The sequence below is a fragment of the Neoarius graeffei genome, chromosome 20 (assembly GCF_027579695.1).
Source record: "Neoarius graeffei isolate fNeoGra1 chromosome 20, fNeoGra1.pri, whole genome shotgun sequence".
NCBI lineage: Eukaryota > Metazoa > Chordata > Actinopteri > Siluriformes > Ariidae > Neoarius > Neoarius graeffei.
The window spans coordinates 15819115-15843461 of record NC_083588.1 but is presented as its reverse complement, the minus strand read 5'-3'; the positions used below and the strand labels follow the sequence as shown (position 1 = coordinate 15843461).

The following is a 24347-nucleotide window of genomic DNA, read 5'->3' as shown; positions in this document are numbered from 1 at the left end:
CGGTTAACATCCCTAGTTACAACACTCCTTATTAAAGCCATAAAATCATCTGCCTGCTACCTTGGAAGGTGTTTCAGCTCGGATTTGGGTGCACTGGGCTTGTTGGGACATTCGCCTTGTCCATTTGATTCCTGCCATTGTTTCAGCACGTTTGTGTCGAGAATGCTATAAACACAATAGATACTGCGACCGATATTAAAGTACGCTGGGAACGTCTCCATTATTGCATGTTAAATAATAACAATAACGTTCATTTTCCCTTGCTTTCTCTTTTACATGACGGTATCTCCTGTAGCTTTAGGTGGCGTGTATGTAGAGGCAAGAATGCCTGCAAAACTGAAGTCAGGACTGCAAACAAACAAGTTATTAGCTGTACCCGAGCTCATTAACACTGAAAGAGAATTATATAAGAAGTGATGCTTACGGTACATGCGCTCTGTGGTGAACAGCAGCTTAAATCCTCAATCCTTTAATACGAAGTAGGCCTGATAAACATTTCAATTTCTTAATTTAAGCAGCGCTTATAAACAGTTGCAGAGGTTTAACAGGAAATGTGGCGGATTTAATCGATTCTGCCACTGAATGTGAATATCTCTGCACTTGGCTTGAGAGAAATAAAAAAAAAAAAAAAAAAGACAAAAACAACCAGTTGTAATACCAAAAAAAACCCCTCACTCACATACAGAGCTCACTGTGTGAAAGACTTCACTTTAGTTCATCGGAACTAAAGAACTCTAGCGAAAAGGTACAAGAAATAGTTTTTCTCTGTGCTATTAAATAATCCAACATTCATCTGCAGTACGTTTCCTTCTCAAATACGCAAATGAGAGTTGAATCAGTCAAAACCGGCCATACCCGTTTCCATAAACACAAAAAGTGACTGTAGCGTTAAATCTATGATCGTTAACTCTCTCGACCCACAACAACGACCAGCTGAAACTGCACTGAACGCTCATGTGTGCGTGTTTATTTATTTATTTAATAAAAAGAACAGTAGAAATGTTTCAAACAAGGTGAGCAAGTTTATAAACAGGAAGTAGTCGTCATAGCCACAGTGTGAATAAAACGCTGGCAGGCTTCAGTGGAGACCGGACAGGTGAGGGTACATGCGTTTGGTCTCCAACAGCCACTCCTCGCACTCACAGCAGCAGAGTCGAAACTAACAGCCATTCTCTGCCTTTTCATGTGTCACTATTAGCCAATCACTGCAGATACCGTACAAGTGGCACAGTTCACTATTTCGGTTTTCGAAAGCGGAAGGCTGTTCTCACCCAGAGAGAAGGGCTGAGTATGAGCTTTTGAATTTCTGGCTACAGAGAACTGTGGCACAAAGCAAAAGGACAGACAGTAGAGGTGCACACATGACGAGAGGAGACATCTTTACAAAAGCACGCATCATGACGTTATTCAGCGCTTCACTTTCTTCCTTTTCAGACATTATAGGACACGACGCCTCTACGCCGATCACGAGATTATCCTGTTGTAACCAATACCATCATGAAGGTGTTCACTGGTTACATGAACGCTGCAGGGACGACACGGGGCTGCTAAACAAGCTCGGTGAAACATCATTTGGGTGGGAGAGTTTAATGACGTCGTTACCCCTTCAGATATAATGACGATTAAACTCCGACGGGAAACCAGGACTGTGCACGTGATCGCTTCTTTTCTTCGGAGTCCTGTGTGCGCAGGCCTGCATGCCCTTAGGAACATTCCCAAATCCCCGGAAATTTCTGACACACACTCGGTTCAAGCGTAAAACCTGCGGTGTCTGGACGAGCCTGTGCACGTTTACCCATGTGCAAACGGTTTCGCACTAGCATCCTGTTTGAGCCAAAATGGCCCCTTTTTGGAAATTTTAGACATAGATAGTACCTAAAAAAAAAATTGTGAGGAGGGGGAGAAAGTGTTAAGTTGTGTCTTGTTTGAGGTATAAAAAAAAAAAAAGTTGTGAAATCAAGAGAAAAGGACAAAGGATTATGGAAACATTCTCAGCAGCCAATATCTAAAATCGCTCAGTATATCTGAACTTGTGGACTGCACACTACATAACCATTACCTCACCGCCCGTAGGCTTGGAACAATACACACACTGTGCTGAACTGAAATGGCTTTTCTGTCCTAATTTGCTTCTGTGGTGTAGCTGCTTTCTTACTTCGTGCATCAGCATCCCCCCCCCAAAAAAATATATACATCACAGTATACTTTAAAACCAGGGGTTCAACCGTTTCTACTTTTAAAACCCACCTATTCATACTTGTAACGAGTCAAAGCCCATTAAAAAAAGATCCCTAATTTTTTTGTCTCATCTATTCTATTAGAATCAACTAGGGATGTTAACCGATGACTGTTTGACTGGTGGTTGACCAAATCAACGTCAACCGGTTAATTTTTTTTTTGGTTGTCGGTTAAAAAAAAAACAAACAAACAAAAAATCAATCGTTTTGAAGCTGCCGATTTTGGAGCAGAGAACCTGGAATTGTGTGTTGTAAACGCTTGGGGTATGCCATGCGGTGTAAGGACGACAGCTGACAAATCAGAAACACCCATTCAGTCATGTCCCACCCTCCCGTCCCAGTTGAACACAGCTGCCCCTCGGCGAAAGAAAAAAAAAAAAAAAGTGTAGACACGGGCTTTTTAGCTTACAAATTACAATTTTTTTTTTAAAAATTATTATTAGAAGGCACATGGAGTTTAGTCCTGCCTTGGCCAGTGCATTCTGAAAGTATGTTTCGGTCTGTAGCCAACAATGCATGTTATTGCAGATCACATCTCTCCACACAAACTAAAAGGCGCAGATGCCTACCTTTTCACGGCTGAATCGTGCAGATCCGATTTTTTTTAGGGGGGCGTTGGAGTGTCTGAATAATTTCATCAGAGTAAATTTTTTTTTTTTTTTAGATATTTTTTTGGGCTTTTTGCACCTTTATTGGATAGGACAGTGTAGAGACAGGAAATGAGCGGGAGAGAGAGACGGGAAGGGATCGGGAAATGACCTCGGGCCAGAATCGAACCCGGGTTGCCCGCATTCATGGTATGGCGCCTTAACCACCTGAGCCACGACGCCCCCCATCAGAGTAAATTCTGTATTAAAATTACTAATGTAACGTGCACAGCTTTCTGATTTACTGTTTTCTTTTCATACTTCCTGTGTTTCATGGACTAACGGCATTTGCTTATGTAGTAATTTTAATACAGCATTTACTCTGATGAAATTATTCAGACACTCCAACGCCCCCCCCCCAAAAAAAATAAATAAATAAAATCGGATCTGCACGATTCAGCCGTGAAAAAGGCGGCATCCGCCAAAAGGCACGCCGTTTGCATCCCTGTTTAAACTCATAGGTTAACCGACTAATGAGGCTCAGTGGTCGGTCAAGATTTTTTTTTTAGTTTTCGCCATCCCTAGAATCAACCTACTGTAAAGTGTATTAATGGGATGCAACATCACTTCCTGTTACAGTTGGGAGCCCAGGAATTCAATAAAAACACCATTTGTAGGTCTTGTATTTAAAACTGTACGGATGTGCCAGAAGCCGAACCATGCGCGCAGGACATTCTCAGCATGATCCAAAAGCGGAGTCTGGTCAATTAACACAAGAACTTATTGCCATGTTTGTGTTCAGCAAACAAGCAAGTTATTCAAACCAAGAAGGGGATATAGAAACCACTCAATGGGATTAGATCCTTACACGTTAACAAAGGAGGATTTTTCCTACGAGTTGGGAAATTATCCATCCGTCGAGTTCCCAGCCATCGTTCTACACAAACAGATGAAAACCTGGAAGAGCACGGAGGAGTACAACTTTTTATAATGTGGTTGGGTTAAAGATCTGGGGATGAGGATACTACAAGATAGACGGCGGTAGATGGATCCAAGTGCAAGAAGAGTGTTTATTAGCAGGCATGATAGTTACAAAAGTGAAAGCGAAACAGAAAAAAAAAAATTTTAAACAGTTTTCTAAACCTGACTAGAAACAAATCTGACTGTGATAACCTTCATACTTCCCATAGCCTCTGTGAAAACAGCTTCCGTATCTGTGCGTGCCGATTGCGCACAAATCGGTATCGGGCGTTTCCCATAACGGCTGGGTCCTGCAAGCACGCGCGGCTGCTCAAGCTGCGCCAGACTCAAGCGTGCAAAGGTATGACAGTCAAGCGTTCACTTGCTGTGTGACCACAACTTTTAGCTCACCTGTACATCGCCACCAAAATGCCTCATTTTCATCAATAACCCATCGCGAGCTGTAGTGTGACTGTCGCTTAATGAGGCGGATGTGACGTCGGACGCAACTCGGCAATTGTACTCTACCACAAGTAAAAATTAGCTTCAACTTGGGGGGGGGGGGGGGGGGAATAATAATAATAATAATAATTCGTGGCCCACTGATTGAGAAACAGTTTTAAACTCTCTTGGCATCATTATACAATTAGCATGTAACAAATCACGACAAATTTATGCAATACAATTTGAAAAGATGAAAAAGAAAAACAAAACGAATCACAATTATCAGGCTGCGTAATCTTAGATTTTCCTGGCTGCACTTGCCTGGTTTAGACAACAGGGCGTGCAATTACGTACAATATCAGGAATGCACATGACTTCATCCTGGGCAGAAGTGTAACAGGTCTAATGCCACGCAGACAGACCAAAAAAAAAAAAATTAGAAAAGGGAAAGGAGAGAGCTGCTGTGCGATTGGACAAATAGATTTTAGAAGAAATTGGAGCTCTTCACAGGCTGCAGAAAGATGAAGTGGAGATAGTACAAACGTTAAAAAAAAAAGAAAAAAAAAAAAAAAGACCTACTTTACCCCTTTTCCACCAAATCAGTTCCAGGGCTGGTTCGGGGCCAGTGCTGGTGTTGGTTCACAACTCGTTCAACTTGCGAGCCAGCTGAGAACCAGTTTACTTTTCCATAGCTCGCGGTGCTAAGGGAAGCCACGTCATTACGTCGCTGTATACGTCAGTTACGTCGCTGCGTTTGCATAAACCTTGGCGCGAATATCGAAGCAAAAACATGGAAGAAGCAGCAGCAACAATAATAATGGATGACTTCGCATTTGTACAGCTGCTGCTTCTCATCACTTAAAAATGGCGATCTTTCGCGGTCTTGTTATTGTTGTTGGTCTTAACAACTCCGCCCCCCCGCTGACATAAGTGGTTCTTTCCTCTGGCCCAGCAGAGAGTTGGTGCTAGCCTGGAACCAGTTTTTCTTTGTCAGTGGAAACAGAAAACCCGGTTCCAAACTAAGCACTGGCCCCGAACCAGCCCTGGAACTGCTTTGGTGGAAAAGGGGCATTTGTTACTAACTTTTCATTCTAATACACAGTATTTTAGTTAATAGGCAATTATAAGTTACTCTACAATAAAATAAATAAAAACAGTAAATAACTGTTGGCAATTAAACAAGTTAACAAAGAAAAGGAAAATAACTTTTTTTTCAAAAAATGAATCATGGAAGGAAAATTACATCGTGCACCCAATATTGAGACTCAAGTCATGAACTGGGCGGCTCATTACACGGCTAGCGTTTAATGCACTTGAGGCTGTGGTGGAGAGGAGGACTCTGAACAAACTTCTCCGTCACGGAGAATCCTGACGGTCCTCTCCATCACACACTGGACAGACAGCGGAGCATCTTCTCCAACAGACTGTTAGCGCTTCGCTGTCACCGGGACCGATACAGGAAATCTTTCCTGCCCCAAACCATCATCCTGTACAACAAGTCACCTCTGTCTGACACAGAACTCGGACCTCTCTACTGTACAGTATTGTTATGTATTGGGATGCTATTCGGTTGTTTGTTTTGATCGTTTACGTGCGAATCAGTTTGTTATGGCAATGACCGGCCTGTTGTTCATGACTGCACATCTAGAACATACCAGAATAACTTGGACTGTTCAGGATATGATGCTGGATTTCTGGCTGCGCCCAATTGCGCATGATGTAACGCGGCTCTTTCGAGTTCTGTCCGGACTACATAAACGCAGCGGTTTGGTACTTGGGAGGAGCTGGACATCACCTTGCTTGTGTTTGAAAATTCAGAAGTTGTCTCGACAGATATCATTAAGGGATTCCTGCGGCAAGGCTTTCGGACAGATGAACCGCTTGGACTCGGAATTTGACAACGCGTCAAGGATCGTTTTTCGGATTCTTCGCGTCAGGATATTTCACAGACTCTGAACACAGGCCAGTGTATTTTTTTTTTTTTGGTAATGCTGTTTGAATATTGTCGTGTGCCCCGTTTTCCTTTATTATTTTCTTGCAGAAACCTTGTATTTATTTAATAAATCTCCCAGCAGTAATCCGGTCTTTTCTGTTGTGTGTATATGAGCCAAAATACGCAACACTGTTTACAACCCTGGTCCTCCATAACTTTTGCACTGCCAGAGCTTATTTGTTTACGGTCAGTCACTATGCACTGTTAAAATTTCTCTGCCTTCCCTTCAATACTGCCACTTGGTGCGCAGTTTTCATCTTCATGTCACAACCCCAAGCTGAAGTTTGGTACCAAGTGGCGATGATTTGTGGTTGCTGAGAAAAAGGGCGTTTCAGACAGATGGAGATACGGACGGACAGAGGTAAACCAGTATACACCCCCTCCTTCGGAGCGGGGATATCTCATTCATCTCATTATCTCTAGCCGCTTTATCCTTCTACAGGGTCGCAGGCAAGCTGGAGCCTATCCCAGCTGACTACGGGCGAAAGGCAGGGTACACCCTGGACAAGTCGCCAGGTCATCACAGGGCTGACACATAGACACAGACAACCATTCACACCCACATTCACACCTACGCTCAATTTAGAGTCACCAGTTAACCTAACCTGCATGTCTTTGGACTGTGGGGGAAACCGGAGCACCCGGAGGAAACCCACGCGGACACGGGGAGAACATGCAAACTCCACACAAAGGCCCTCGCCGGCCCCGGGGCTCAAACCCAGGACCTTCTTGCTGTGAGGCGACAGCGCTAACCACTACACCACCGTGCCGCCCCGAGTGGGGATATAATAATCAAAAATAATTTTCTTTAAAAAGCCAAATGGGCTTCCTGCGGTGGATGGAGGAACGATTGTATGCTGGGTAGGAAAGGAAAACACACTCATGAAAGGTGTCAAAGTACAATTTTGTTAATCAAGGGCTGTAACTCTGGTAAAACGACTGAATTTAAACCAAATTACAATATGCGTATTACCGACATAGAGCAATGCCTCTTGTCAAGTTTCATGAAATTCCTCCACAAATTGAGAGGAGTACACAGTATAGAACCCCAAGCTGAAGCTCGGTTCCAAATATCTAGCAGTTGTGATTTGTAATTGCGGAGCAAAGCGATATGAAAATTTTGTAAATCCACGCGATACGTTTCGTAAACACATTCAGTCGGTAGACAGAAAGACGGTGTGGGGCAGACCTGTGGTTACTGGGATGGGGTGCATTTCAGACAGACGGAAATACGGACCGAGGTAAACCAGTATACCCACCCTCCTTTGGAGCAGGGGTATATTTATATTAAAAAAAAATAAAAAAGGGGGGGGGGGGGGGGGCAGCTTGGCCAAGTTCATCGTAATAGATCTATCAAAACACAGGTGTTGACCAGTCATTGGCTTTTCCCACCATAAAGACCACACTCACATCTCTAGAACAAGACTACAATCAATGACGAGACTTTAGAGCAGACCAAAAAGTAAAAAGCAACCGAATTTGGGACAGTTGATTTTCTGCTGATGCTTGAGGTCATTGCGTTCATATTACTTTACTTACTTAACTGCCACAGTGGGCCACGCCCACAAAGGATCGTCATTGCTTCCTGTCCTGCGCTGCCACCACTGCCTCCTTAAACGAGATACCCGACTCCTGTAAGTCCCTTGAGACCGCATCGCTCCATCTCATGTGTTCCCTGCCTGGACGCCGCCGTCCTGATGGTAACCAATGGAACAGGCGGCGCAGTAAGCGTGTTAGAGGCATGCGTACGATGCGGCCGAGCCACGATAGCAGTTTCCGTCGCAGGATGTTAATCAGGGGAGCCTGACCAGTTCTTTCAAAGATCTCTGTGTTTGAGACGTGGTCTCTCCAGGACACACCAAGAATTCTGCGAAGGCATCTAGTATGAAAAGCCACCAAGCGCTTCTCTTCTTGTAAGGTGGTATTCCAAGCTTCAGCACTGTACTGTAAGGTTGAGATCACTATGGCTTGATATACTGCCATTTTTTTGTCCGCAGCCAGATGGATTTATGATGCATAATAGGTAGAAGTTTACTGAACGCATTCGCGGCCTTTCCAATGCGGTTGTTAAGTCCGGGAGTGAGATCACCGTTATGCGTTATTGTACTTTCCAGGTAAATGAACTTCTCTACGTTCGCCAATGTGTTCATATTAGCTTGCAACCAATCGCATTACTTGGTGTGGATTACGAGCAACATGTTTTGCAAAATCTTATACCACCTGATACGAACTACAGCGACCGACTGCTTTATTAGTTTGAGCCACAGCCAAAAGTAATGGCTATCGTCAGATCAGCACAACAAATTGAAACCGATAGGCAACTCAGACTTAATTTTAATTCAAATACAATCTTTAAAAAAAAAAAATCACTTCAAGCTCCAAATGATCTCAGTGGTGGTGGGGGGGTGGGGGGGGATGACACCACACCCAGAGTAAACATTTTTCAGTCATATCTGCTGACTTAAGCAGCCTGATCTTGAACCTTAGGTTAAAGAGGTAAAATACCATAGCACAGCATGACTCAACACATCGTACCAGGAAGCGTTCACATCAGAATAAACAAACATCCTGTAGATACAGTCCAAATACAGACAAAGGTGATGTATGCTGCAAATATGCCAATCGTGAAAAAAAGGCTGGTGTGTTCAAACAAATTAACAAAAGATTCAGCTCTGACCCAGTATTCACCAGGCTTAACAGACAGCCAGGCATTTCCTGCGCAAACATACAACAAGATGCGACGGAAGCACCAGAGCAAATTTGCATGAAATTAAGATTTGAATAATGCTCGTCGTTATCATTTATATCATACCTCCAACATGGTTTTTCCCAAAGCGTGTTAGCATATCGGGCCCGATATGCTTGCTCTGCCTGCTGATACGCTTAGTCGCTTTAGTTAAAATCCGATACGCTTAGATTTATACCGATACGTTAAATTTCCTGCCCACAACTAACTAGATACATAGGAGAGCAAATAACAGATCCATTTACATATTGATTGATATTTGTATTAAACAAGCCATCTTTTTTTCCAATGTTTACGTCTGCGTGGTATGATGTAAACAAACTAATCTGTTGGCTGTCAAGACCACGTGTTCAAACCGTCAGACATCCCGGAATTTTCCGATTCATTATAAGCCATCTCATTGGCTGCCGATGTTGTCCCCAAATCACAAAAGTTTGACCTAGACTATTATCATTATGGCTTCGATCAAAGATTGTTTGACTAAACATCAACAAACCCACGTGAGCGATGGCGAACAAAACCAGACAACCGTCACGACAACCAAAACGTCGTCAATTTTGATCACAGCGACTTGCTCAAAAAGCACAACTACTCTGTCCACCGCCACAACGGTGACAACTGGCACTACAGCGTCTACACCAGCATTCTCTCAGTGCCAGAGCACCAAGAGAAATTCGCTCCAAAAAGCACCCCGAGATCCAAAAAAAAAAAAAAAGGAAAATCAGGATTCGAAGCTGCCTGGGTCAAGGATAACCCCTGGTTCCTACAGAGCACTTCAGGTGGCACAGGTAAGTAACTGTTACGTTAAATTAGGGCTGGGCGATATGAGAAAAAATTATATCACGATATATTTTTTCAAAATTTTCGATAACGATATATATCACGATATAAATCAAATCACCATTTTTGTATTTTCTTTAAATTTTCTGCTCAAAATATGAACATTACAAATTAGTAGTTCCTTCCTAATTAACAAAAATAGCTTAACAAGCCTTCAAGTTTCACAGAACCAAAACAAACTGGATGCACATTCTTTTGTTCTTTTTATTCAAATGAATAAACTGAAACTGAAAAATAAAAACTATATACCATTGTTAATCATTTGTGCAAATTCTAGCAGCTTTCAAATAAACAAAGACATACTGACGTGTAAACCTTATGCTGCAAGGAGAAAAAAAAAAAAAAAAGTGCAATCCTGTACGTCAGTGTGTTTAAGGTTTTGTGTAACACTTTGTTGTATGTCCGATTTTAAATATCCAAAATACCTCCACACAACCGAAGATCTCTGGCCCTTCTTTTCAACGATGTCCTCCAGGGCAGTGCTCTGACTTTCCTGTTCAGAACTCCGGTCAGTCGGCTTCTCGCTCATTTTTATAATCGCTTTGTTTCACGCTTTGTTGGAGAAATGCCGCGCTCCTGCAAACTTCACCACAGCCATGCTGTGCGTTGCTGCTACACGTGTGTGTTTGTGTGTGCACGCAACCTAACTTGACGTGGCTCTCTTCCAACTGATTGGTTACGTGCGGTACTGTTTAGTTATGATTGGCTATTCGCGTGTCTGTCAAAACTTCGGATGAAATAATTTTATTGAAGGCGTAGGCTTATCGTAGGCATATCGTACGTGTCTAATTTCTAATCGTAGAGATTTTATATCGTGAATAACATCGTAATCGTAAAATCGCCCAGCCCTACGTTAAATTAATACTTTAACCATAACCTAAGAACGTGTTATTTTTGATGGCACTCAGCCATTAATAGTGAGATTATAACTTGCTTGCCAGGATGTCTTGACGCAAACGTTATCATATCTAGTGACGGAGGCAGGTTATAGTCAGATTACTGAATAATACTAATTAGTTTTGTTAAATAATTACTGAAAATCATTAACACCTTACATTCAAATGGACCCCTTGTTATATTAGTGTTCTTATAATATATATATATATATATTGTGATCAGCAGGTAGTCATGATGATCGATTCTCTTCATTGGATTGTAGAAGATGGAGCAAACCACTGTTCATATTTTCATGCACATTTTTGTTACAACACTACTTGATCATAGATAATTAAGGGATCCCCGTAGATTTTCAATCCATCATATACCTAAGTAATCTATAACAAAACAGTTTAACTTGCATGTTGAACTTTAAAGTGCATATCCTGGACCAATTTTGTGTTTTTTTTTTTAAATATGAAAACGTCCCTTTACACACTCATCCAGAAGGGTAATTTTGCACAAGGCCATCTGTCTACAGCAGAAAAAAATAAATAAAATAAAACGCGTTTGGAAAAATCCCAGATTCGTGACGTCACCTGCGGAAGCGCCAGCAGGCTGCGAGAGCTTTGCACGGTTTCAGTGCACAGCCTGTGTAGACCAAGATTAGCAGCTAGCGATTTTGCATTGAAATATGGAATTATCACCCGAGCGCAATGTTACGTCACCTTTGGATGAAGAATATAATTTGATGTCAGAATTATTTCTTAACCTGGCAACAGTCAACTTGTGAATTGCCGATTTTCTTGGTCTTTTTCTCGGCTCTACTTGGTCCTCGACTTGGAGGGCCTCAGTGGATGTAGCACTTCGCCTTCTGTCAGGAGAGACGAACACGGCTGGCTCCTTTGGTGACGCTGACACAGATGGAGACGGTGTTGCTTTGGGCATTCTGACAGATGGAACTGCGTCTTTTTTCAGATCAAGTTGCCTCGCAAAGCCCATTTCCCACTGCAAATAGTTCTCAAAGTCATCGGGTCTTGTGAAGTGAGCGCCGCAAATAATGCTGTAGTCTGTAGCCAATTTTTCCGGGTGCCTCGCACGAAGCGCTCCCATTTCTCTCTCACTCAGTGCGTTTACATGCACATCCAAATCGAGCTACTGTCGGTAATCGAGCTAAGGGTCCCAGCAGGGGTGCCAGAGAAATCCAATCCTACATGCACACAAGTTAATCGAGCTATTGTGTGAGGTACATTGTGCACCCGAGCCACAGGTGGCGCTACACGCCCCATCGTGTTGGTACACTTCCGGTTGTCGTCATGAAGAGCTATTCAAGAGTATAAACAAAGTTATCAGCAGTGTTGCCAGATACTGCTGATGTTTTCCAGCCCAAAACATGTTCAAATCCGCCAAAATGCATTTAAAACCGCCCAATCTGGCAACACTGGCAGTTCCGTGTTCACAAGTTCCGTGCTCAAGCTGTTAGGCTTGCTCTAACAGACTGTATGGCTACAAACTGTCCTGCACAGACCACTGTTTTGCACGACAACTTATTTTGCACAATTGTATATTTTTCTAAAGTCCATTTTTTGCTTACAAAAAAATTGTTTTTGCTTACAAAAAATTTTTCTAAAGTCCATTTTTTGCTTACAATTTAACTTATGTCTTAATAAACACACAAAGTTCAATTGTTTTGTTTTTATTGACATTCTTCAGATGTTGGACACCTATATATACACACGCGCGCGCACACACAAACAGTGACTTGTTTATGTACACAATTCACAGCTATGCAACAGCTGTACAGATGTATTTGGTGATACAGTAAGTGAGCTAAATTTTAACAGGGCAAACAATGCCACAAAAAGAAAAGATTCATGCCGTTGTCATGCCGACTGAGGCTGTTGTGTTTCCCGCTTGTGGTCTCGTCACTCTCGGAAGGGGCAGCGCTGAAGTAAGTAGCTCAAATACGTAGCTCAATAGGGTTTACATGCACTAAGTAGCTCGGCAAAAATCGCATAATCTAGGTCGTGTAGCTCGATTCCGAGAAATCAAGTTCGGTTCAATTTCAGCCGAATTAAGGTGTATACATGGCATTTTGAACTTCGATTTCAGTCGAGCAACGGCAGAAATTCGATTCTCTCTATGTGCATGTAAACGCACTGACTGTCCGGTCTTTTGGGAAACGATGAGTACTAATCCCATCAAGATTGGTGTTGCTACACCCTCCTATGATACATCTGTTAACCATTTTAATAAATTACGTGATAACGTTGAAGAAATTTGCAGAAAACCACCAGGTCGTTTTCTCATAAACAAACCAGCGCTGACGTAGGATTCAGAGGGAGGCGTCCCGCACGCGACATCACGAAAATCAATGTTTCCCTGGAAATCCAAACGCCAAATTTTTTCAGAGGCGGACCAATTTGCCTCAAATGGCTTGATTTCAACTGAATTTTTCTGGTATTGCGCAAGGTAAAAAAAAAAAAAAAATTGCACAAAATGTGACAGATATTTGACCAAAGTTTAATATAAAATAGGAGAATTACATTGATCTTGCTCCTGAATTTACCCGTGATATGCACTTTAATACTATTTAGGTCAGAAATCATTGAAACACTGGTAAAATCTATCCTATAATCATGTATCTAAAACCTCTCCAAGACCCTGAAAATGCACCTGAGAGCATCTATTTTGAAATAGCGCATGCCCCCGGACCCCCCTAGTTTCGCTTTGCGCCTTCAGCGCTCAATTGTCTGTGTTTTATCATGCCAGAATTTAGGGCTTTAATTTTTTCCTGGGGAAAACACTGCTCAAAGTCATAAACGTTCACAGAAAAAGAATAGGTCACCTGTAGTTTGCGACTTTGAAGCTTGCCCAGTGTCATGCTGCATTACCTCAGATGTCAGAGCTGGGAATGATGTCGCACCAGAGTTGAATGCGTTCCAGTAGCATAGTTTTAACCAGGTTAGCAATACCAGTTGATAATGCATTGTGCACGTATAAATCATTGTCCCAACATGTCCACAGACAGAAGTTGGAAAGTATTGCGGACACGACTGATTTAAAGAGCCAAAAAAAGTGCTAATAAACAGCGTACGATATACCGCTTTCAAACTGTTGATGTGCAGAGCAGCCATGTTGAATTTTGAACCTGGGGTTGGCGAGGTTCCTCTGACTTTCCGAGTTGGAAACCCAACTTCAGGGGGCATTCTCGTTGACCATTCCAACTGGGAAGCCTGAAATCCTGACTTCCCAGTACAAACAGAACTCGCCGTAACCAAGCCTGGGAAGGGGGAAGGGTTGATAGGCTGTGGCAAAATTCCCATCTTAACCATCACTCAAAGTCGCCAGCCCAAAGGTAGACACATTTTTCTTCCTTTTTCAGAGAAAAAAGGAAACATAATATATCTGTAATACACGGACATTACCCATGAAACCTGGCAACCTTGGACCAAAAACAGTATAGTATTTTGTACAAAAAACAAACAAAAAAAAGCTCTTTTTGAACTGTTGCTCCATAAAGCGCACAAATTTGATTACCATATTTTCTGGACTATAGAGCGCACCTGTATATAAGCCGCATCCGCTCTATTTAAAAAATAAAAAAAAGATATACAAGCCGCACCGGGCTATAAGCCGCAGATATCTATGTTGAAAAATTAGATATTTACTGCATGTACAGAACGATTTTGTACTGTAAATGTACATGTATGTACCTGAACAGATTCTTTCCGAACAGTGCCTTTTAACACGGCAGCAACTTTGCTGATTAAAACGGAACAAAACCAAGAGAAAATAACCGGTATTTATTTACCTTCATTTCTCCTGTGTTTGAAACCACAAGTCACTTTAATCATCTTCACTGGATTTGAAAATAATTACCAGTTAGTAATTTGTCATGCGTGTTCTATCTGCTAAAGATCTGCTAATTCTTCTTTGCATTGATTTTTCGTCTATCTTATTTTTGATTCTACTTCCGGTTAGAGCGCCCCTAGCGGTGGAAGAAAAATCCACAGAATAGCCGCACCTTTGTATAAGCCGCATGGTTCAAAACCTAGGAAAAAAGTAGCGGCTTATAGTCCAGAAAATACGGTACTACTTGCATGTTTTGCGTTAAACAATCAAAGTAAATTATCTTATTAAAATAAGAAACGGCTATTGTCAACTGTAACCAAAGAAACAATTTCTCAATTTGGGACATCACTGCACAGAATTAATTAGCCTGTTTAGAGAGAAGATGGAAAGCTTACCAGAAAGTTCTGCATGGCATTTGGTTTAGGAGTTTCCCTTAGCCTGTATTCAAGTACAGAACTCGCTAACGATGTTTAAAGTGCATATCACGGGTAAATTCAGGAGCAAGATCTATGTAATTCTCCTATTTTATATTAAACTTTGGTCAAATATCTGTCGCATTTTGCGCAATTTTTTTTTTACCTTGCGCAATACCAGAAAAATTCAGTTGAAATCAAGCCATTTGAGTTGAATTGGTCCGCCTCTGAAAAAACTTGGCATTTGGATTTCCCGGCAAACATTTTTTTTCGTGACATGTGCGGCACGCCTCCCTCCGAATCCTACGTCAGCGCTGGTTTATTTATGAGAAAACGACCTGGTGGGTTTCTGCAAATTTCTTTTATTACGTAATTATTAAAATGGTCAACAGATCTATCGTAGGAGGGTGTAGCAACACCAATCTTGATGGGATTAGTACTCATGGTTTCCCAAAAGACCGGACAATGAGAGAAATGGGAGCGCTTGGTCTACACAGGCTGTGCACTGAAACCGTGCAAAGCTCGCACAGCCTGCTGGCGCTTCCGCAGGTGACATCACGAATCTGGCTCCAGACTCTCTTGGGATTTTTCCAGACATGTTTTATTTTATTTTTTTCTACTGTAGACAGATGGCCTTGTGCAAAATTACCCTTCTGGATGAGTGTGTAAAGGGACATTCTTTCAGATTTAAAAAAAAAAAAAACGAAATTGGTCCAGAATATGCACTTTAATGCTGTACGTTTTAGCATTACATTAGCTACCACTTGTAAATCAATCAAATCAGTCGTCCTGTTACTGAGTAACCACAACAGTCATTAAAATTGATTTCCACCATGTCTGTATTTACACCAATACGTTGCATAACATGATTTATCTCACAGTAACGACAGGATGAGATTATGCCCTCTGAGATGAAAACAATCAATTACATACACACGCGTTTGTCATAACATATTCCTACTGAAAGCTTTGCACTTTTTTTTTTTTTTTAGAGAAGTTAAAAGTTGCACTAGATCTGTGTGGGTAACAGATGCATCTTACTCCGTTAACCATGTGGCAAATAACTGCAGTGAACTGTTAAGCCAAAAGGAAGGGAGTTGCCATGGAGTTTTTTTTTTTTTTTAATTTTCCCCCTTTTTTAAATTGCTATGAAAGGTGGTGGCAAAAAAAAAAAAACTAACAATCAGGCACGTGCACACACAGGGCTTTAGGGGTGCTTGAGCCCCTGCCCTTTTTGTCTCGAATTAAATGTTGCCCTTTTAAAATAATAATAATCCTAATAAATAATACAGTCCTGTTAGAAGTTTAAAACAACAACAATTAACAATTTAACAAAAAAGTTAACAATCTGCTTGTTAACTGACGTGACCTGACCCGTTACTGTTCACAATCGATTGCCTCGGCCGTGCTTTGGTGTACATGCAAGTATCATATATCATCAGGAAGCTTACATTCTCCTCTTGTATATATATAACTAGTCATCAACCTCTTCCACAACATGCTCAAATCAAATGTGGGTTATGTTGCAGAAAAAAAAAAAAAAAACGTTATGTGTCAGTTTCTATTTTTGCTGGACGCCAGAGTACAGCGCATCGAGCAGCACAGAGAAGTTTGCATGGTACAGGAAATCGAGTATAAAACACAAAATAAAATGCCGCTGACTGATTATCATTTTGTTCATTAGGCTATTTACTTATTTGTTCAAAGTTCAGGTTTCACTGTTCAATGTTAAATCTTTAACAATAAAAAAGCCTAATAATGCACCCGTGTTTTATTGCTTTGCATGTCTTCCAAGCCTATGATAATGTGAGTGACAATTTTGCTGACACAAAAGAAATGGCAATTGCATATCACTTTCACCAACACAGGACACATAGCCAAGTACTTACCTTCCTATTAGTACGTTCATTTTAATTCTACATTTCCATATTTTGGAAAGGACCGGGGGGGGGGGGGGGGGGGGGGATCATGCACTTGCTGCCCTTTTTCTGACTTTGAGCCCCTGCCCCTCTATAATCCTGTGCACGTCCCTGCTAACAATTTAAACACAAGCTTCATGTTTGTGAAAATCTGAATCTGTGGCCGCAATTTAAGGCACCTCACGTTCCTTTTTAACAGGCGCGCTTTAAATAAACCCTGATTTCAGGTTTGGATTTGCATGAAATAAAATCAACACGCTTTTTTTTTTTTAAGAAAAAGTGTCACAGGGGGCTATTACCACCGTAGCCTGTTTGTTGGGTTTGATCAAAGATTCTTGGGTTTAAAAAAAAAAAGCCACCCCATTGGTCAGGGCAGTAAACTTGACAAATTCTTGCACGTCAATCTCAGCAAGAAACTCTTTACAGTAAGATGACTGGAAATTCCCTCATGAGCAGCAGCCACAGCTAGCGCATAAGCTGTGGGTTATGTAATAATAATAATAATCACAATCACCACCACTGATTATTCATCACATCCGCTCTTCAAGGAAACTAAGGAGGAGTAAATACGCTCTGAAGATGTATATTTATTACACACCTCACCAGATGGCTCAACTTGGCATATTAAGTCTCCTCCTACATGCACGATCTTGCCGTTTCCACCACCGAGTGAGCTGCGCCGCGCTGTAACCAAGCACGGTTGCATGTCGGCAGAGTCGGAAAGCAAAGTTTCTGTCTGGTTGGGGTGGGGGGCAGGAGTTCATATTATACTCTCTCCCCGGTCAATCACTTGACACTAGCCAAATGGGGGCGTCGACAAGTTCAAGTATGCAGAAGGCGGTAGATAGCGCTTTCCTCTACATTTCTTCTTGTGCTCATCATTACAGTCATCAATAACAGAACTTGTCCTTTCATGGAAACACATTATAACCATCACACACACACCAGCTCTAAACACTCTAGATATAGCTGGTCATCAGAACCCTACTTTCCAGATAAGGGTGCTTCACAATGAATAATGGCTTCTACACAACATGCAATGTCATGGCTATCAGAAAACGCAACGCATCATAAGAACGAACGCACACAATAAATGATATTTTCAGGTTTAGAGACAGCATGGAGTAGATGAGTTCTTTCAAGTAGCAATTTTTTTTCCCCTACAAAAAAATTAACATTTTGCGACACCTGGACTGGAAACGACAGCGCGACGTCTATTCCTGGTTTTCTGGGGGGTTCAGACTGGGATTGTCTTTGCAACGCAGTGAGCGTGTTTCTCTCATAATTTCTGATTTTATGTTGACGTGTGTTATCTATGGCCAAGTCTGAACCTTCTGGCAACTAGGTTTGGGCTGAAATATCCTGGGGTACTCCGAAGGATTCATGATGCTAATTATCATCACAGAAGCCCCGAACAACCCCAAAGCATCACTCCATCTGGGCACATATTGTAATATTTCACTGGATGCAAAACCCTTTTTTCCCCCACCAAGCAATTGTTTGGTAACGGTGTGCATGAACAAAAAGGTTGAGTTCAGTCTCAACTGACTAGAACACACATTTACGATTGTAGTTTTAATGATGCTTGATATTCTGATTCGTGTAGGTCACTCGTCATCCATGTCTTTCATGTAGAACGCATTATACCCCGAGGAAACAGGGTACCGAGTATCCATCCATCCATAACCGTTCATCCTGTGCAGGGTTGCGGGCAAGCTGGAGCCTATCCCAGCTGACTATGAGCGAGAGGCGGGGTACACCCTGGACAAGTCGCCAGATCATCGCAGGGCTGACACAGAGACAAAACCATTCACACACTCATTCACACCTAGGGTCAATTTAGAGCCACCAATTAGCCTCACCTGCATGTCTTTGGACTGTGGGGGAAACCCACGCAGACATGGAGAGAACATACAAACTCCACACAGAAAGGCCCCCGTCAGCCACTGGGCTCGAACCCAGAATCTTCTTGCTGTGAGGCGACAGTGCTAAGCACTACACCACTGAGTATTTTATTCTATATTTAAATGCACCAACAACTAAATTAACTGCTTATATCCTCTATGAATGAAGCAAATGTCCAAGGGGCAGTGAGCCATTTGAAACCGAGTCTACAACTTGCCATATAGATGCCAGAGAGAGGGTACTAAACCTCTACACTGTGTAGTGTACTAATAGGTCCAAAAGGGAACCATGTGAAATCCATACCCTTACTCCATCAGTGTAGTATCTACAGTATAACAGATTTCACAGCCAGTCATACGGCCAATAGGAAGTCCTTTGTAATTACATGCACTACAATGCAATAACGGCTTTGGTGGCAAACAAAGTGCACAAGGAACCATTCAGGATACAAATACTCCCCAATACCGGTGCACAGTTTCGTGTGTTGTTCAAGCCATTGTTGTCTGTCCTCTATGTCCGATAGGGAGCCGTTTACAAACAAGATCCGCCCCTCTCTACGTCATCTGTAACAAGCTTTAAAAACCTATAACGTGCTCGTGAAAATTTAATTCTGTCCACAAATAAGAGTTAAACATTTCACATTGTAGGTCACGACACGAAAACATAACAGCACGTTGCAGGCAGGTATGGGCTGAAACATGATACTGATGTCTTGATTACCAAGGTGACTCTGCAAGTTTCTACTGCCAATTTAAAATATAAAGAAAGAAAAAGAAAGAGCGTTAGACTTTAACTGCAGCCGAGATTCACAGGCAAGGCCCACGTCGTATCACTCAGCCTCAGACATGCTACAGTACAAAACAAGTCACTGGATTGGATCGGAAAATATCGAATCTGATAAGCAAGTATTGACACTCACATTGACGCTTGGTGTTGCCTGGGGTCTGACAATAAAGCCGACTGAGTGACAGCTATAAACATGTGGCTTGGGGGCATCACAGACAGACACTACATCATCATCATCATCATGAGTAGCAAGGAAAGAGCACATAATGGCATCTATTTATATGGCGCTTAATTAAAGCTTCAATTCCGACCGGGTGTTCCTGCCAAAATGCAAATAACACGTGGATATTAATGCACTTGTTCGAATACGTTAGATCTTTTCTAAAACAACTTGTGCATGGATAATACGGATAATTTTTTTTTTTTAAATAAGCGTGTAATACTTGACATGGTGACATTTTCTGGATGCTGTCAAGTTTTCACAGGCAGAGAACCTGCGTTTTTTTTCGTCTTACTGAGAGCAAGAGAGAGAAAACGAAAGTTTCTAGTCATCATAAGTAGTAACAGGAACTAACTTTTTACAGAAATGCCACAAGATTAATCTAACTATGATGGGATTTTTTTAAAATCGTGATGACTTGGGGAATTTTTTTTTTTTAAAGTTATCGGTGGGGAAACTGCCATGGGAACAGTTCCAGGAAAATGCATCACACCATATATTCATCATTATTTTTAAATTACAGCACGCCGCATGTGCTGTTTCTGAAGTCACACAGCTTGTACACAAGGACATTATTGGATGCTCAATATCCTCCAAAACTACTAATAATAAAACTGATTAAGACAACGTGGTGGTAATTAAGAAATAAAAATGTAGAATTGTTGATATGGTGTGGGCAAGTTGCTGGAGCAGCTCGTATATGTAGAATTTCTCTCTCTCTCTCTCTCTCTCTCTCACACACACACACACACAGGGTCGAGCTGTGAGAGGAAAATAATCCACTCTGGGTTGCTAGTATGACAAGAAAAGGCGTGGGTTATTTTCCAATAAAAGCACAGCCCAAAGTGTATTATATTTTATTATAAGTGGATATGAATTATTTCAGACCTGAACAAACAGTCGAGTAGTAGTTTTTGGGTTTTTTTCCCCCCTCACGACGTGTTAATTTCTCAGGTGATATTTAGTAACACTATACATAAAACATTTACAGTCTAAACGAAAAAAAAAAATATTCATAGACAGGAAATAACCCAATAAAATTAAAAAAAAAAGTGTTGCTTTTTTTGGGTGTAAGAAAAATAAAACCAGTTTGAGCTGCTGTGGTTATTAGCATAGCATTTCACTTCACTTCACTCATCCACATTGCTAACGCTAGCCTAACAAGACTATTTGTTACTTCTAAAAATAAAAAATAACCATATATGTTTTATCTAACTAAATAGTCTATTTAATTCCTATACCTGTATGGCAGTGTGAAAAATACTTTTTTTTCCCTCCCTTCAAGTCGCGACGGTTCAAAATAAACATGGGCGTTTCTTTGACTTTTAGTTTGGGACACACCAAAATTAGCCGCTTAGCTTAGCTAGCTTACCTCCATCACTAACTAAACCACTCCGGATTAAACAGTAGGTGCCCTATGTAGTGCGCGCGAGCCATTATTTCATACCAATCACACTACAGTTATGTAGGGAACAGGGCGGCGTTTGGAATACGGCCTGGAAGAACTTCCACGCCACAAATACACAATTCAAAGGGATTAAAACGAAACAAAGGCGGACTGGAACGGCTAGCTCGGACCCACCTTTGATAACGTTACTGTAGATAGTCGCTCGGAACTCCTCTCGAGCCAGCTGGTCGAAATCCTGTCCGTGTATGATGCGCATCTGCTTGAGGAAAGTGGACTTGCCGCTCTCGCCGGCGCCGAGCAAAAGTATCTTGACTAACCGCTTTACGTACGTTTTGTCTTTCGAAATACATCTGTCGATCTCTTTTGATATCCTCAGTTGCTCTGCTTCGCTGGTGTTGAGTAGACATTTAGGAAAACAGACGGATAGAAAGGACCGGGACGGCAGGAAATCCGCCATCTTTGTAACACAAACTTTCATCGATACAAGTAGGGCGGGGTTAAGGCAGGCAAGCTCGCGACACACACAGCAAGAGTGCGACCCGGGCGCCAAAGCGCGATGGAAAAGCGCGTGCACGAGTCTCTGCACGCGAGGTGCACGACTCCGACTTTGACGCTAGGTGCCTCTTCAGACAACGCCCTAGAATAATAGAAGAAGAACGCGCATGCACACTCAAGCACAGTGAAATGAGTCCATCTCATCTCATTATCTCTAGCCGCTTTATCCTGTTCTACAGGGTCGCAGGCAAGCCAGAGCCTATCCCAGCTGACTACGGGCGAAAGGCGGGGTACACCCTGGACAAGTCGCCAGGTCATCACAGGGCTGACACATAGACACACAACCATTCACACATCTTCACATTCACACCTACGGTCAATTTAGAGTCACCAGTTAACCTAACCTGCATGCCTTTGGACTGTGGGGGAAACCGGAGCACCCGGAGGAAACCCACGCGGACACGGGGAGAACATGCAAACTCCGCACAGAAAGGCCCTCGCCGGCCACGGGGCTCGAACCCAGGACCTTCTTGCTGTGAGGCGATAGCGCTAACCACTACACCACCGTGCCGCCCCAGGGGGGACATGACCCCCCCAATTTCTGCAAAACATGAATTGTCCCCCCCCCAATAAAAATCCCCTAAATTGTACAAACAAATGTATTTTCAGACAAATGATTCCCTGTGCGGGTGGCACGGTGGTGTAGTGGTTAGCGCTGTCGCCTCACAGCAAGAAGGTCCGCGTTCGAGCCCCGTGGCCGACGAGGGCCTTTCTGTGTGGAGTTTGTATGTTCTCCCCGTGTCCGCGTGGGTTTCCTCCGGGTGCTCCGGTTTCCCCCACAGTCCAAAGACATGCAGGTTAGGTTAACTGGTGACTCTAAATTGACCGTAGGTGTGAATGTGAGTGTGAATGGTTGTCTGTGTCTATGTCAGCCCTGTGATGACCTGGCGACTTGTCCAGGGTGTACCCTGCCTTTCGCCCGTAGTCAGCTGGGATAGGCTCCAGCTTGCCTGCGACCCTGTAAAACAGGATAAAGCGGCTAGAGATAATGAGATGAGATGAGAGACTTTTGTGTCCCCCCCCAATCCTGACATCGGATCTGCACCCCTGAGCACACACATACCCAGAGCAGTACGCAGCTACACTACAGCATCCGGGTAGGAGTTGGGGGTTAGGTCCTTGCTCAAAGGCACTACTACCAGTAATAATAGTCAACTGGTGGCATGGTGGTGTAGTGGTTAGCACTGTCGCCTCACAGCAAGAAGGTCCTGGGTTTGAGGCCGGCGGGGGCTTTTTGCTGTGTGGAGTTTGCATGTTCTCCCCGTTTCTGTGTGGGTTTCCCTCACAGTCCAAAGACAGGTAGATTAGGTTAATTGGTGGATCAAAATTGACCGTAGGTGTGAATGTGAGTGTGAATGGTTGTGTGTCTATGTGTCAGCCCTGCGATGACCTGGCGACTTGTCCAGGGTGTACCCCGCCTCTCGCCCATAGTCAGCTGGGATAGGCTTCAGCTTGCCTGTGACCCTGTAGGACAGGATAAGCGGCTACGGATAATGGATGTATGGATGGATGTCCATCACGGCGGCATGGTGGTGTAGTGGTTAGCGCTGTCGCCTCACAGCAAGAAGGTCCTGGGTTCGAGCCCAGCGGCTGGCGAGGGCCTTTCTGTGTGGAGTTTGCATGTTCTCCGGGTGCTCCGGTTTCCCTCACAGTCCAAAGACATGCAGGTTAGGTTAATTGGGTACACCTTGGACAAGTCACCAGATCATCACAGGGCTGATACATAGACAAACAACCATTCACACCGACGTTCAATTTAGAGCCACCAATTAGCCTAACCTGCATGTCTTTGGACTGTAGAGGAAACCCACACAGACACGGAGAAAACATGCAAACTCCACACAGAAAGGCTCCTGTCGGCCACCGGGCTCGAACCCAGAACCTTGCTATGACGTGACAATGCTAACCACGACATCACCGTGCTGCCAAGTTGGGAAATTCTGCTGAAATTAAAACTGTAAATAATGATTTGTAAATACTCTTTGACCTGTATTGCACTCAAAACAATACAACAGCACATTATTTGATGTTTCACCTCAATATATATATTTTTTCAAAATAAACACATTTCCATTTTCATCTCTCATCTCATTATCTCTAGCCGCTTTATCCTGTTCTACAGGGTCGCAGGCAAGCTGGAGCCTATCCCAGCTGACTACGGGCGAAAGGCGGGGTACACCCTGGACAAGTCGCCAGGTCATCACAGGGCTGACACATAGACACAGACAACCATTCACACATCTTCACATTCACATCTACGGTCAATTTAGAGTCACCAGTTAACCTAACCTGCATGTCTTTGGACTGTGGGGGAAACCGGAGCACCCGGAGGAAACCCACGCAGACACGGGGAGAACATGCAAACTCCGCACAGAAAGGCCCTCCCCAGCCACGGGGCTCGAACCCCGACCTTCTTGCTGTGAGGCGACAGCGCTAACCACTACACCACCATGCCGCCCGGTCTATTTCCATTTTGATTTAAAAAAAAAAAAAGAAAGTTGTGTCAGTAAAGCATTTACCACTTTGTAATGTTGCCATTCCTTCTCACAACACTTAAAATATGTTTAGGGACTGAAGACACCAAGTGATGAAGTGTTTCAGGT

The 24347-nt window shown here is 42.8% G+C and overlaps 1 protein-coding gene across 3 annotated transcripts in view; it reads right to left on the bottom strand.

Moving 5' to 3' along the window:
• Nucleotides 1–21686, bottom strand: part of gna13b (guanine nucleotide binding protein (G protein), alpha 13b) — a 47561-nt gene extending 25875 nt beyond the window's left edge. The window contains exon 1 of one of the 3 annotated variants that reach the window (XM_060901321.1): nucleotides 21364–21686. In XM_060901321.1, coding sequence (XP_060757304.1) covers nucleotides 21364–21667 — 304 coding nt within the window. In that variant the 5' untranslated portion in view covers nucleotides 21668–21686. Of the gene's footprint in view, nucleotides 1–424; nucleotides 482–21022; nucleotides 21152–21363 lie in introns of those variants that run through there. The other 2 variants (XM_060901322.1, XM_060901323.1) reach the window with 2 other exon arrangements.
• Between the last annotated feature and the right edge of the window lie 2661 nt (nucleotides 21687–24347).